This window comes from Vespa crabro, chromosome 4, assembly GCF_910589235.1.
Source record: "Vespa crabro chromosome 4, iyVesCrab1.2, whole genome shotgun sequence".
Taxonomy (NCBI): Eukaryota; Metazoa; Arthropoda; class Insecta; order Hymenoptera; family Vespidae; genus Vespa; species Vespa crabro.
This window is the reverse complement of record NC_060958.1, coordinates 7,759,419-7,773,307: the sequence shown is the minus strand read 5'-3', so window position 1 is coordinate 7,773,307 and position 13,889 is coordinate 7,759,419. Positions and strand designations below refer to the sequence as shown.

Genomic DNA, 13,889 nt, shown 5'->3' with positions numbered 1-13,889 from the left:
CTTTCTTCACTATGGTACGACGAAATTATTTTTCTTCTTTCTTTTCTTTTTCTTCTTCTTCTTTTTTTTTTTTTTTTTTTTTTTACATATTCTTATAATTGTCGACTTATCCAATCGATTAATAAAAATTTATCTTACTATATTGGACCAACATTCATTGATGTTATACATATATACATGCATCTCCTTATTCGTAGTGGTTCGACCCCGATGAAGGTACTCGCAGAGTTAGCTTGTGCACGTGCGCCAAGGTCTACTTCGCCAGAAGATCGACAGACGAAGGTCGCCGTGCCAGCAAAGGACACGATCCAGGAGACGATATCGGTTACATTGGGGAAGGATCTACAACCGAAAAAAACAAGAAATCCAATAAAGGAATTGTTCGAAAGGAAAAAAGAGATGAATGAGCGAAGGCACCAAGAAAGATCAAAAGCTGAAGCTGCGTTACGTGAATTAAATACAACACAGAGACAACAACGAAAATCAAAGAAAACGAAGAAACGCCCAGAATTTCCGTTGATAAGAAGAAACGATCAGAGTGGATTAGCCGAAAGGAAAAAACGTCGGGATGGTTTTGAATCTAAAGACGACTCCCTTAGATCTGAAAAGGTCAAAGACATTTATGATTTTGACGAAGATGAAAGTCAAATGGAACCAGCTTTCGGTGGTGTTATGTCCTATAGAACGAAAATTGAAAAAAGTTATGAAGTAAGCTGTCTTAGAACGAAGGAAGTCGACGTAGCCGGCCTGTTGTCCAAAGCTATCGGCGATAGTTTGGAAAATGGAAAAACTGGAGATGTTCTCGGTACAAGATTGGAATCTATGATCGATCGAAAGTTTAAAGAAATGGAAAAATTCGCGCCAAAGACGAAAGGTGCATTGAAATCGTTTCAAAGCGAAGATCAACATCATCATCATCATCATCAACAACAACAACAACAACAACAACAACAACATCAGCATAATCATCATCAACAACAACAAAAACAACAGCAACAACGTCAACGGATCACTGGACCGATGGATGAGTTCGTAGAAAGAAAACAAAAACCTAAGCCACGATCCGTCGATCAACAAAAGCATACGAAATTTAAGAAAAAGAATAGAAATTCGAAAAAGAAGCCAAGAAATGCCTGGTATGAAAATGATAGTTCCGACGAATATAGAACGGCTGCTAAAACCGAGGACGTTGGTGTGGGCATTTCTAAGAGTCAGCGTACATGTTCCAAGGGTAAACAGAATCTATTCGCTGAACTTTCGACGTCATCCGAGAGCGAATTCGAGGACGACGAGGTTAACTACGAATCGAAGAGACGTCGTCGGGTTAAGAAGTGTGTAAAAAAGGATGTTGAGATCGAAGAGGTTGATAAGAACGAAAGGATCGAAGAAAATTATTGCTTTGTCGGTGATCGAAATCAGGACATCGAGGCGGAACAGGAACATGAGCAGCAACAGGAGCAACAACAGCAACAGGAGGAGGAGGAGGAAGAGGAGGAAGAGGAAGAGGAATGGGCTGCTAATTGTCGAACAACAACAGAAACTATCGATACCAAGAACGATATCGACAATAAAAAATCGGAATCAGAGATGTCCGATCATCCATTGGTGATCGACGAGAGAAAGGAAATCGGCGAACAAAGAAACAGCGATGACGATGCCGATAATCAATCTGAACGTATCCTAGAATTGGATGATTTATATCGAGAAGATAGTTCGGTTGCTGATTCCGATGTCGAAGATAATACGATAACCGGTTGCCGAGATATCTCAGATGAGACTATAACGAAGAGAAGTCCAGATCCTCAAATAGAAAAGATTTCACAAAATACTAGAACAGATTATACGGCGGAAGATGAACTTATACCATTAGAAGAAGCATTAGATTTGTTAGATAGACCGGATATATTAAATACCGACGTAAATGTGAATACAACCGAACAAGTGAGTATGACGACAAATGCTGGAATTATTTTAAATAAGATAGTTGATCAGGCGAAGGATACTGATGAACCAAATGGTCATCAAAGTACTAACGAAGAACAGGATGATGAGGTTGATGCTGATGTTCCTGAATTACCAGAAAAATTATCTACGAATGAAAAACCACAAAAAGAATCGGACAATTTACCCCTTCATGTATTCTTGAGCAGAAAAGTACAAGAATCGAAGAAGAGGAAACAGCAGCAATTAAAAAAATTACAAGAAGAACAGGAAAGGATACTCATGGAGTTTCAACCAACGAGAAGGCAAAGAAAGTGTGCCATTGGTAAACAGGGTCTTTTAGCAGAGATAAGTAGTTCAGATGATGAAACGAATCTTAGAGAAGCTCAAAGTAGAAAATTAACTGATAAATCGGATCACGAGAGAGCGAAGAAACAGAAAAGAGAATCAAAAGAGAAAAGGAAGGAAAGATATTTGGAGAAGAAACACGAGCAGATAATAGCGAAGGAACAAAAGGCGATAGAGGAGGAAATCTTAAGGGAACTCGAAAAGAAGAAGGAAAGTGCACAGAGAATAACGACCAATAATACTGAATCGAACGTTGATTCGTCTCACGGACAAATTATACAATCGATCAATCCAAACGAAAACAAAATTGTATCCATTGATGATAATCACGATAAAAAGAAATATCAAATTAAAGAGAAATCGAAGAAGATCGACGAATCGATTGGAAACAAGGTCAATGACTATGGTCCTATCGATTCCGTGACAATTAATAATCGTGAAAAAGCTAACGATAATGAAATAGTTAATGCAAAGGAGAATCATTCATTAGAATCTAGTTTGAAGTCGAAGAAGAATCCCACAAAGTCGGTCTCGAAATTGAAGAAATCGATAAAGGGAGGTGGTGGTGGTGGTAATGGTGGTGGTGTCGGCGGAGGAGGAGGAGGAGGAGGAAACGAAGGAAAAACAGTGAACGGTAATAAAAGAAGTAGAATAACGAATTCCGATAGGTCCAAAAATGGTCGTTTAGGTACGAACAATGGAAAAGATTTAAAGGAAAGAAAATCGTCTAATTGTAAGAAAGATGGAGACGATGACGAAGAATTAAAAACTACGAAATCGTGGAACAAAGTAGATGAGGGTGTAGGCGTTGCTATTGGCCGAAGAAAACGTGCTGCTGTTAATCAGCTTTATTATTGGTCAAGTTCGAGCGACGAGGAGGAAATAATAGAACCTGCGCCAGTGATCGAGGAAGAAGAAGACGATCGTCAGGAACAACATGGTTGGATAGTCGGCGATTCCCATAAACGTATGATAACGATGCTGGCTATGGAAAAACAATTGAAAGAGAAACGACGCAGAAGCGAGGATGAATTTGATTCGGTTAGAACTAAGAACAAGAAGCACAGAAATAGTACTTCTTGATACGTATTTCACGATTAGATTAATAATCGTAGATTTCAAATAGGACACATTATATGTTCGCGTTAATATATTTGCTCTCTCTCTCACTCTCTCTCTCTCTCTCTCTTTCTCTCTCTCTCTCTCTCTCTCTATCTCTCTCTGTATCTCTCTCTATCTATCTCTCTCTCTCTCTCTCTCACACACACATACACACACACACTCTGTAATATCTTATATCTCCTTTGATATATTTCATTGTTAGATTTCTTTGTTTCTCTCTTTTCCTTTTTTTTTTTTTTTTATAAGGAATAAAAGAAGGATTATTCTTTTATTGTTTTTGTTTGTATTATGAAACGAATGAATTAAAAGACAGTCATTATATAACGCGAATAAATATTATAAATGACAGATAAATGTGGATCTATTTTGTTGCCACAGAGCAGATGTTTATGTATTCATCCTTTGGTTGTTTTTCTTTTTCTTTCTTTTAGTCGAATTAAGTCGTTTGTACGAAATGTATATTGTGAATGAACAATTTTGAGAAAGAAAATAATATTAAATAATATTCAATACTAGCGAATTTATTCCTTTATAGTTTAGATTTTTCAACGACGATAAAAAGAAATATATATATATATATATATATGAGCCAGATTAATATTAAAAATAATAATAATAGGCTCGTTGAATGCGTAAGAGAATGCGTTATGAACAAAAGGGAACGAAGCAAAAAATAAAAGAGGCAAAGAAAAAGGGTCAAAAAATAAAATAAAACAAAACAAAACAAAACAAAAAAAAATAAAAAAAAAAAAAAATAAAAACAAACCCCGGCAAATTGTACATAGCTGCTTTTTTATTATATGGTATTGCGATGCGACGAGAATTATTAGCAAATCTTCTTCTTCTTTTTATTTTCCTTTTGCTTTACTTTCTTTATGGTTGTATAAAGAAAATATAATTCTAAGATCTTTTAAATATATATTACATATACAAATACACACACACACACACACACATATATATGTATATGTATGTATGTATGTAACGACGAGAGTGAGTGTGAAAGATAAAAGTGTACGCGAGTGAGACGAGTGATTTGTGTGCTCTGCTGCATATATGTGTATATATATATATATATATATATATATATATAATAAAAAAGAAAGAGAGAGAAAGAGAGAGAGAGAGAAAGAGAGAGAGAGAGAGGGGGAGAGGGAGAGGGAGAGAGAGAGAGAGACAGCGAAGAGGGCACCCTTAGAGACAATACTAGAACATTTATAATTAGTTACGTAGAGGATTTTTTGTAGAATTAAAGGAAAATGCCAGAAGAAAGGAGATAGAGAGAGAGAGAAAGAGAGAGAGAGAGAGGGAGAGGGAGAGAGAGAAAGAGAGCGAGAGAGAGAGAGAGAGAAAAAAAAACCAAAAACAGCTGTTTACTTCTGACGGACAATGTAAACTGGGGTCCAAACAAAGTAGAGCGCTTTTGCCAGCTTTTCGTGATTCGTACATATCGCTGAGAGAGCAGAGAGGTCGAGATCAGAGACGACACGAGGTGTTTTAAGAAAAAAAAAAAAAAACAAAAACAAAAAAAACACAAAAAAACACAAAAAAACAAAAAAAAACACAAAAAAATAAGGTGGGGAGGTTTAACACAAGAATTTAGATGTAACACACCCACGTGTAGAGAGAATAATTAATAATAATAATAATAATAATAATAATAATAATATTAATATTAATAATAATAATAATAAAATGAAATAAAATAAAATAAAAAAAAAAGTATATAAAACGCATTGAGAAAGGCTGCTTTAATATTATATCGACGACGACACGAAGTCTTGTTTTTCTCGTTTTTTTTTCTTTTTTTTTTTTTATTATTATTTTTTTTTATTATTTTTCATTTCTCCTTTTTTTTCTTTTTTCCTCCCTTTTTCTCTGGATTTTCTGTTCGTTGCGTTAGGATTTCTAGATCTCACGACGTCTCATATCGATGACGTCGACGACGATGCGTCGTGTATTTAATTAATTAATTAATTAATTAATTAATTAAAAAAACAAAAAGAAAACAAAAATGAATAAAACAAAACAAAGAAAAAAAAAGGAAAGAAAGGAGGAAAAAACCAAATGATAATAATAATAATAATAAAGCAACAACAACAACAACAAACATGCTTATCGATGCAAAACTATGATTCTTTTTTTTCCTACCGTATGCTTTAGTGAAATAGCATATTATAACGTAAGTAACGCAGATTTCGTATGGTATAAAAGAAAGTTATATATGTACGACATAAAAATGATAATAGACTTTAAATGTAAATGTACTGCCATAATCATTATTATACGAAAGCCTATGCAAATGTAGTTTATTAATATTATTCCTGTAAAGAGAAGAAGAAGAAGAAGAAGAAGAAAAGAAGAAAGATTGAGGTGGGGGAGAAACATCAACAAAAAAAAAAAAGAAAAAAAGAAAAAAAAAGAAAGGAAAGAAAATGTTAGCACAAAAAAACTAGATAATGATCCAGTGTAAATAGAGCATATTTTCAATGTGTCCGGAAAAGTATGTTTTGTAATATAAGGATTGCAAAGAAAAATAAAATTACTAAAGAATCATTTGTGTTTATATATTATATATTATATGCATCCAGATATAAATATATTTTTTTTTTCAATGATATATTAATATCATTAATTGATGTGTTATGCAATTTATGTGTTGTTGCAATCACATTGCAAATATGTATTTACGAAGATATATATATATATATATATATGTATGTATGTATGTATGTATACATATGTACAATTAGATCAAATTTCGAACAAAACGATTCTATAATACGAGCCTATATATATATATATATGTATGTATACATATATGTATATGTATATATCATGAATATACATATGAATAAAATAATATAATAAATATTGATATTTGAAAATATTAAAAAAAAACGTTCTTTGTGCAAATATATTTTAATAATATATATGAATAATATTATGCGTGTTATCTTAATTAAATCTGAACTTATTCAGTTAAGAGAAAACGTTTGGGAATAATTTGAACTTGAAGAAACGTAAGCGATATTAGCGACATCTACGAACAATAGGAATTTATTTGAAATTATTTTGCTAGTAAAGTTTTGGCCAGCCTGTTTTACTTGATCGAACGACGATGAATTAATAACCTAAACTTTAGGTTTTGATTGGCTTTTAGAAAAGTTTTACATCTTTAATTTGATATATCATATGTATATTGTTGACAAAAGTATATCATATTACGGCGTAACGATATAATTAAAAGAAAAAAAGATGAAACAAATTTTATGTGGTAGATTAGGGTAAGCTTTTTATCATCATATTTAAATAATTATCTAAATCTATAAAATGGATAAGATTTCTTTAGATATTATTAATTTGTATTTAATATATTGTTATAATTATTGAATGAATGAAAATTTACTTTTACCTGAAATATCTCTTTTTATAAATTATATTAGAAATAATTATAATCATATAAAAAATACAAAATTGTAATGAATTCCTTTTGCATTGTTATATATCATATTTTATTTGTTTCATTTATAATAATTAAATGTAAAATATTTTTCTAGGCAAAGCATCTTACTTGTATCAAAATCCTCGAAATATCCAATATCAAAGATCACTACAAGATGTTTAATGTCGGGAAAAATAAGCAGAGTGTGCAGGCCATTATTGGCATCCCCACATTTACGTTACTTTGCTAATCCTAATCGTGGCTATGCCATGGTAATTGCTAGAATATTAAGGGGAGCATTGAAAATACGTTATATATTATTAGGTGGTGCTTTGGGTGGTGGAGTTACATTACAAAAAGTAACTACAATGATTTATAATATTTAAAAAGTAACTACAATGAATTTATAATTTACTTGAGAAATTCTTATATATTTGCATTTATTTTCATAGAAATATGAACAATGGAAAGAAGCTTTACCTGATATGACTTGGATAGATACTTTAATTCCTACTGAACAACAATGGCAAAAGTTACGTGGTTCATTGCTGGATGTAAAAACTAAATTAACTAATAAGATTGATATAGGTAAGTATGAAGGATAATTATTAATAATTATGGAAACGTGAGGCAAAACATTTGAAATTGTGTATAGTAAAAAAAATGAGAAAATACAAACAGATCCACGTATAAAGGAATTGGGAGAGGCAAAGTATCATGAGTACAGGAGATGGTTTAATCAAAGATTGGAGAATGCTGTTAAAGCAGCAGAAGAAAGAGCATTGCGTGATAACAACCAAGAATCACCTACACGTGAGTCGGAAGGATTTTTAGAGAATGCAATCCTTTTTTACCCATCCAATTATAACATGACACCTAATGTGTGTTTTTACCACTTCTTAACTTGCCTGACGTTTTCTCATGTATGTTTAATGTACTAATATTTATGGTAGTGACTCATTTTTGCTTTAAACTATTTTTTATTATTTACTATCATTTATTTTAGTATCATTTCTTTACTATCATTTCTTAAATCTTTTTACATAGTTTATAATTTGTTATTTTCAAATTAATATAATATAATATAAAAAAGTTTTAATGTATTATATAAATGCAAATAGAATATAGTTAAAATTAATATTTCAAAAAAGAATATTATTCAATGAAAAGTGGATTTTTATAAATATATTCCTATAAATAATTCCTGCATTTGTGTAGTAACCTGAGCTTTAATTATTTTATGCATCAAATTATATATATATATTATTATTTGATTTTAAAATCATAATTAAATGGTATTATACAAAAGTAAACAATTATTACAGATAGATATGTATCCTATTATAAATAATATTTTTTTTATCTATATAATTATTTATTAAATTTTATCAATTTAATCATAATAATTTCAATAAACGTAAAATAAACTTTCAATTTTGTATGAAACCATATATTGTTTTATTATATTTTCATTTTGCACCTAAGTAAATGATCATGGTCTGTTCTGTTCAGGTGTAATTGACGCAATCACATCGATAGCAAACCAAGTTTATTCAGGTGTGTAAGAAGTGCTAATTTATCGGTAACTTGCAGTCTGTCCATTCAGCATTTCAAGCAAATGAAGCAAAAAGATTCTTTTTTTTTTTTTTTTTTTTTAATAAAGCACTATATCTTGTAAAATATTAGATAATAATTAGGTCTAAATACTGAATGGGGCAGACCTTTCATTCCACAGTTATACATAAAATTATTTTATATATATTAATATTTTATATATATATATATATATATATATATATATATATAAATAATGTAATATATTTATATTTAATTTTTATCATTGTATATGTCCATGTATCCATATCAGCTTCTCATATTCTGCTAGTTTTCATTAATTATTTAAAAAATACAACACTTTACTGACATTTTATTATTAAATTCTTTTTTCAGAAGCAAAAGGCGAATTATCAAAAACTGCAGTTGCTTTTGCTCGCCCATTATCTAATGAAAATATTGAAGAAGAACGCAAGAAAGCTCGTACGTAAATTATATTTATATTGAATTATTTTACAATAATTATATTTTTATAATTAAATGTATTATTATTATATTTCGAAGAATCATCGCAACAGAGATTAGATGCTATGCAAGATGAATTAATGCAAATGCAATTAAAATATCAACGTGAACTTGAAAGATTAGAAAGAGAGAATAAAGAATTACGTAAACAAATGCTATTGAAAGGAAATCAAAAAGTAAATAATAGAAAAATAAAGGTAAGAGAGAGAGAGAGAGAGAGAGAGAAATATACAAATTTTCTTGTATTGAATTATAATTAAAATCATAATGATATTTTCAGAAATCTCTAATAGACATGTATAGTGATGTTTTGGATGAATTAAGTGAATATGATAGTGCTTATTCGACTGCTGATCATCTACCTAGAGTAGTAGTTGTAGGTGATCAAAGTTCAGGTAAAACATCGGTATTGGAAATGATCGCTCAAGCTAGAATATTTCCAAGGTATTATTCAAAAAATATATCGAATGTAAAAATGTCAATGAATAATAATCTATGTAGTTTTATTATTTTAGGGGTGGCGGTGAAATGATGACGCGTGCACCAGTCAAAGTTACCTTAAGCGAAGGACCATATCACATTGCACAATTTAAAGATAGTTCTAGAGAATTTGATTTAACTAAAGAATCGGAATTAGCTGATCTTAGGAGAGAAGTTGAATTACGTATGAAGAATAGCGTTAAAAATGGGAAAACAGTTAGTCAAGATGTTATTTCTATGACGGTAAAAGGACCTGGTCTTCAGCGCATGGTATTGGTTGATCTTCCTGGTATTATTAGTGTAAGTAAAATGTTTGATTACATTATTATCAAGTACTAATATATACATATGTGTGAGTGTGTGTATGTGTGTGTGTATGTAATATATAATATACTAAACTGAAATATATACTTTGCAACAGACAGTTACTGTTGACATGGCAGAAGATACTAAAGATGCTATTCGACAAATGACTCAGCAATACATGAGTAATCCCAATGCTATTATCTTATGTATTCAAGATGGATCGGTTGATGCAGAAAGAAGCAATGTAACAGATCTCGTTGCTCAAATGGATCCTAGTGGAAAAAGGACTATCTTTGTTTTAACTAAAGTAAGTGGAGATAAATGTATAAACTTTTCATTATAAATTTTGAGGCTTAATTCTTTGTCACTTATCTTACTTAGGTAGATATAGCAGAAGAAAATTTAACTAATCCAGAAAGACTCAAGAAAATATTGCAAGGAAAATTATTCCCAATGAAAGCTTTAGGATATTTTGCTGTTGTAACTGGTCGTGGTAGACAAGACGATAGTATACAAACAATTAAGGATTATGAAGAAAAATTCTTTAGAAATTCCAAACTTTTTAAGTGAGTATGAAATATTAAGGAGGAAAGAAGAAAAAGAAAAAAAAATTAAGTAAATAAGAAATTATAAAATAATGAAAACAATGAATTTATGAACACAATGAAAAACGTTTATAATATATATATATATGTATATATTATTTTATCTAGAGATGGCTTGGCAATGTCAGGTCAAGTAACTACTAGAAATTTGAGTTTGGCAGTAGCTGAATGTTTTTGGAAAATGGTAAGGGAAACGGTAGAGCAACAGGCCGATGCTTTCAAAGCTACTAGATTTAATTTAGAAACCGAATGGAAAAATAATTTTCCAAGGTAAACAACTTTAATAATAAATTATAATAAATCAAAAAAAAAAATATATATATATATATATATATCGTTCCATTGAAATAATCAAATATTTATTATATCAAGATTACGTGAGTTGGATAGAGATGAATTATTTGAAAAGGCTCGTGGTGAAATTTTGGATGAAATCGTGAATTTATCTCAAGTCTCACCTAGACATTGGGAAGAAGTTCTAATGGTACGAATTTGGGAAAAAGTTAGTATGCACGTATTTGAAAATATCTATTTACCTGCGGCACAAAGTGGAGGTCCAGGTGCGACAATATTTTCAATAAATAATCTTATATAAAATTCAAAGTTTTAAATATAAAAACGTTTGAATTTAATTTTTATCAATAATTAATATATACATATTTCAGGTACATTTAATACAACCGTCGACATTAAATTGAAACAATGGGCAGATCAACAACTTCCAGCTCGTAGCGTTGAAAGTGGTTGGGAATGTTTAGAACAAGAATTTCAACGTTTCATGGCACAGGCTCGATTAAATCCTGATCACGATAATATATTTGATAATTTAAAGAATGCGGTGGTGAGCGAGGCGATGAGAAGACATTCGTGGGAAGAAAAAGTATGTCTTATGATAATGTTGTGAGAAAGTAATAAAAACAAAAAAGAGAGAGAGAGAGCGAGAGAGAGAGAGAGAGAGAGAGGGAGAGAGAGAAAAGAAAAAAATAATTTATGTTTTAATAATTTACAGGCATCTGAAATGTTACGAGTTATTCAATTGAACACTTTGGAAGACAGAAGTATAAATGACAAACGGGACTGGGATCAAGCTGTACGATTTTTAGAAACATCTGTAAAAGAAAAATTACAAAGTACTGAACAAATTTTACGAGATATGTTAGGCCCTAATCGTAAGGAACGTTGGTTTTATTGGCAAAGCCAAACAGAAGAACAACAAAAACGGACTGCGGTCAAAAATGAATTAGATAAAATACTTTATACTGACAAAGTAAGATATATTTATTCTATTGTGAATATTATAGTATCGCGTGTGTGTATGCATATATATATATATATATATATATATATATATATATATATATATATATATATAGATAATGTTAATATTTATATGTTATTTTTATATTAGAAACATCCACCTACTCTCAGTCAGGATGAGCTCACAACCGTTAGAAAAAATTTGCAACGTAATTCCTTGGAAGTAGATAATGAATTTATACGTGAAACCTGGCATCCGGTTTACAGAAGATTTTTCTTACATCAAAGTTTAGCCAGAGCTTATGATTGTAGAAAGGGATATTATCTTTATCATACTGGTCATGAGTCCGAAGTTAGTAAGAATAAATTATACAAACTAATTGGATTGAATTAATAATAATAATAATAATAATAATAATAATAATAATAGAGATCTGTGATTATTAATATAAATCAATATATATTTCTTCTTTTTCAACATAGATGGAATGTAATGACATTGTATTATTTTGGCGAATTCAGCAAGTATTAAAAGTAACATCGAACGCGCTTAGACAACAGATAATAAATCGTGAGGCTCGTAGATTAGACAAGGAGATCAAAGAGGTTTTAGAAGATTATAGTCAAGATAATGAAATGAAGATTAAATTGCTCACAGGCAGACGTGTTACGTTAGCTGAAGAATTGAGTAAGTTATTACAAATAATGTTTAATTTTATGATCGAAAATAATAATAATAATAATAATAATAATAATAATAATGATGATGAAATATTTTTTTTCTCTTTTTCTTTTTCTTTTTTTTTTCCTTTCTTTTTTTTTCCTTTTTTTTTTCCAGAACGTGTTAGACAAATTCAAGAAAAATTAGAAGAATTTATCCAAGCGTTGAATAAAGAAAAATGAAGCAAATAATGATAAAAGAAAAAGATTATTTAAACTATCGAATGCTGTGCTATCTGTGAGAAGAATATTATTCAACGTCTATTCTCTATCATATGATTTAATTTATTTGTAGTAATTAATATGAAGACGTGAAAAAGGGGCGGGCATGCTATGGAAATACAAAAAATGAATGTTACTCCGTGTGAAAAAAAAAAAAATCAGAACGAAGAACTCAATCGATCGTTGCATATTCATTCATACGCAATTCTTATCATTGATAAGATTCAGGAATTCAATTAAATTATGCAATATAAATATATATATATTCGATAAGGGGGGAAAAAAAACTACGTGAAAGCGCATCGTCATTGAAGCTTTTTATATATATATAGTAATATTGTTAAAAAAAAAAAAAAAAGAAAAAAACAGAGAAGCTAGAAATTCAATCGAACGATGATCTGCTTAAACAAATATTTTTATTTCAAATCGTTCATATGATAATCTCCGTCATTATATATACATCGTAAATATATAAGAAAGAAATTGTTTAATTATATTTGAACATACATACAAGGCAAAAATAAAATCATTAAAATATGCGATAGAAAGATATTCTTAATGTATAAATAAATGAATTCATTTATTCATTTTTGATAAATTATTTCAATCATTTAGCATATTTTGTAACTACTTATTTCAATTATCATTTCTATTCTATAAAGTGAGAGAAAAAAAGTAAAAGGGATTTGTTTTCAAATCGTCAAACCCTTTTCATCAACTGCAGCGCCCCTTGCAAATCTCTGCCTACCTACATAACTACCTACCTTCCTACCTACCTACCTACCTTCCTACCTACCTACCTACCAATCAACCTACCAACCAACCAACCAACCAACGAACCCTTATCGCAGGCGAGTCAAAGGACTCGTTCGTGCGGTCATTTTTCGTTGGTTACCCTTTTGAAAATTGTCGCCCCGTGATCACTATACTGAGTATATATGTTCATCGCACGAATTAAAAAGGCATAAATAATCGATTACTTTCACCGATGTAATACGAGTCAGCTCGACTTATTGTCCTCGCTTAGTTTTATATCTACCGAGAGAAATATTTCGAAAAGATTATTGTTTAAACATATTTTGTAACCATTTATTTATATTGCCGATTACATGAACATGATGTAGACAGTTTATCTGCAAAAAAAAAAAAGAAAAAAAAAGAATAAAATTCTTGAAGTTTGATAAAAGACGTATAAAACTCGCACTGTACACAGAAATATAAGAACATAAATATTAAAATAACGAAAAGAATAAATTCAATATTAATTTACTCTTTTATTAAATATTTTTACAATTAGATATTAATTATTTATTTATGCAACATTATTAAGAAAAATAAAAGTAATTAGAGTCCTAAAATAGAAC

General features: G+C 30.1%; 2 protein-coding genes across 8 annotated transcripts in view; both read left to right on the top strand.

Annotated features, from left to right (window-relative positions):
• The window catches only part of LOC124423852, a 67,587-nt gene extending 64,016 nt beyond the window's left edge, over nt 1-3,571 (top strand). For all 6 annotated transcript variants that reach the window (XM_046962130.1, XM_046962128.1, XM_046962129.1 and 3 more), the window contains one exon: nt 198-3,571. In XM_046962130.1, the coding sequence (XP_046818086.1) occupies nt 198-3,372 (3,175 nt within the window). In that variant the 3' untranslated portion in view covers nt 3,373-3,571. The remainder of the gene's footprint in view (nt 1-197) is intronic.
• A 2,799-nt stretch (nt 3,572-6,370) lies between these two features.
• On the top strand, nt 6,371-13,794 carry LOC124423853 (dynamin-like 120 kDa protein, mitochondrial). Of its 2 annotated transcripts, XM_046962133.1 has the most exons (18): nt 6,371-6,698; nt 6,972-7,215; nt 7,309-7,444; nt 7,538-7,669; nt 8,369-8,413; nt 8,807-8,893; nt 8,975-9,132; nt 9,216-9,379; nt 9,451-9,715; nt 9,837-10,028; nt 10,103-10,287; nt 10,435-10,596; nt 10,699-10,886; nt 10,992-11,206; nt 11,336-11,593; nt 11,735-11,935; nt 12,067-12,271; nt 12,422-13,794. In XM_046962133.1, the coding sequence occupies exons 1-18, from the start codon at nt 6,670-6,672 to the stop codon at nt 12,484-12,486; spliced, it is 2,931 nt and encodes a 976-aa protein (XP_046818089.1). In that variant the 5' UTR covers nt 6,371-6,669; the 3' UTR covers nt 12,487-13,794. The 2 variants fall into 2 exon arrangements, with proteins under 2 accessions (XP_046818089.1, XP_046818090.1); XM_046962134.1 differs by lacking the exon at nt 8,369-8,413 and having other exon boundaries at nt 6,372-6,698.
• Nucleotides 13,795-13,889: the final 95 nt, after the last annotated feature.

Bases quoted from the DNA above. Each gene is read 5' to 3' on its own strand.
- LOC124423853 (XM_046962133.1), top strand. From the start codon at position 6,670: ATGAAACAAATTTTATGTGGTAGATTAGG. The intron at 9,716-9,836 runs GTAAGTAAAATG...ACTTTGCAACAG, and splicing joins ATCTTCCTGGTATTATTAGT to ACAGTTACTGTTGACATGGC. The intron at 10,597-10,698 runs GTAAACAACTTT...TATTATATCAAG, and splicing joins TGGAAAAATAATTTTCCAAG to ATTACGTGAGTTGGATAGAG.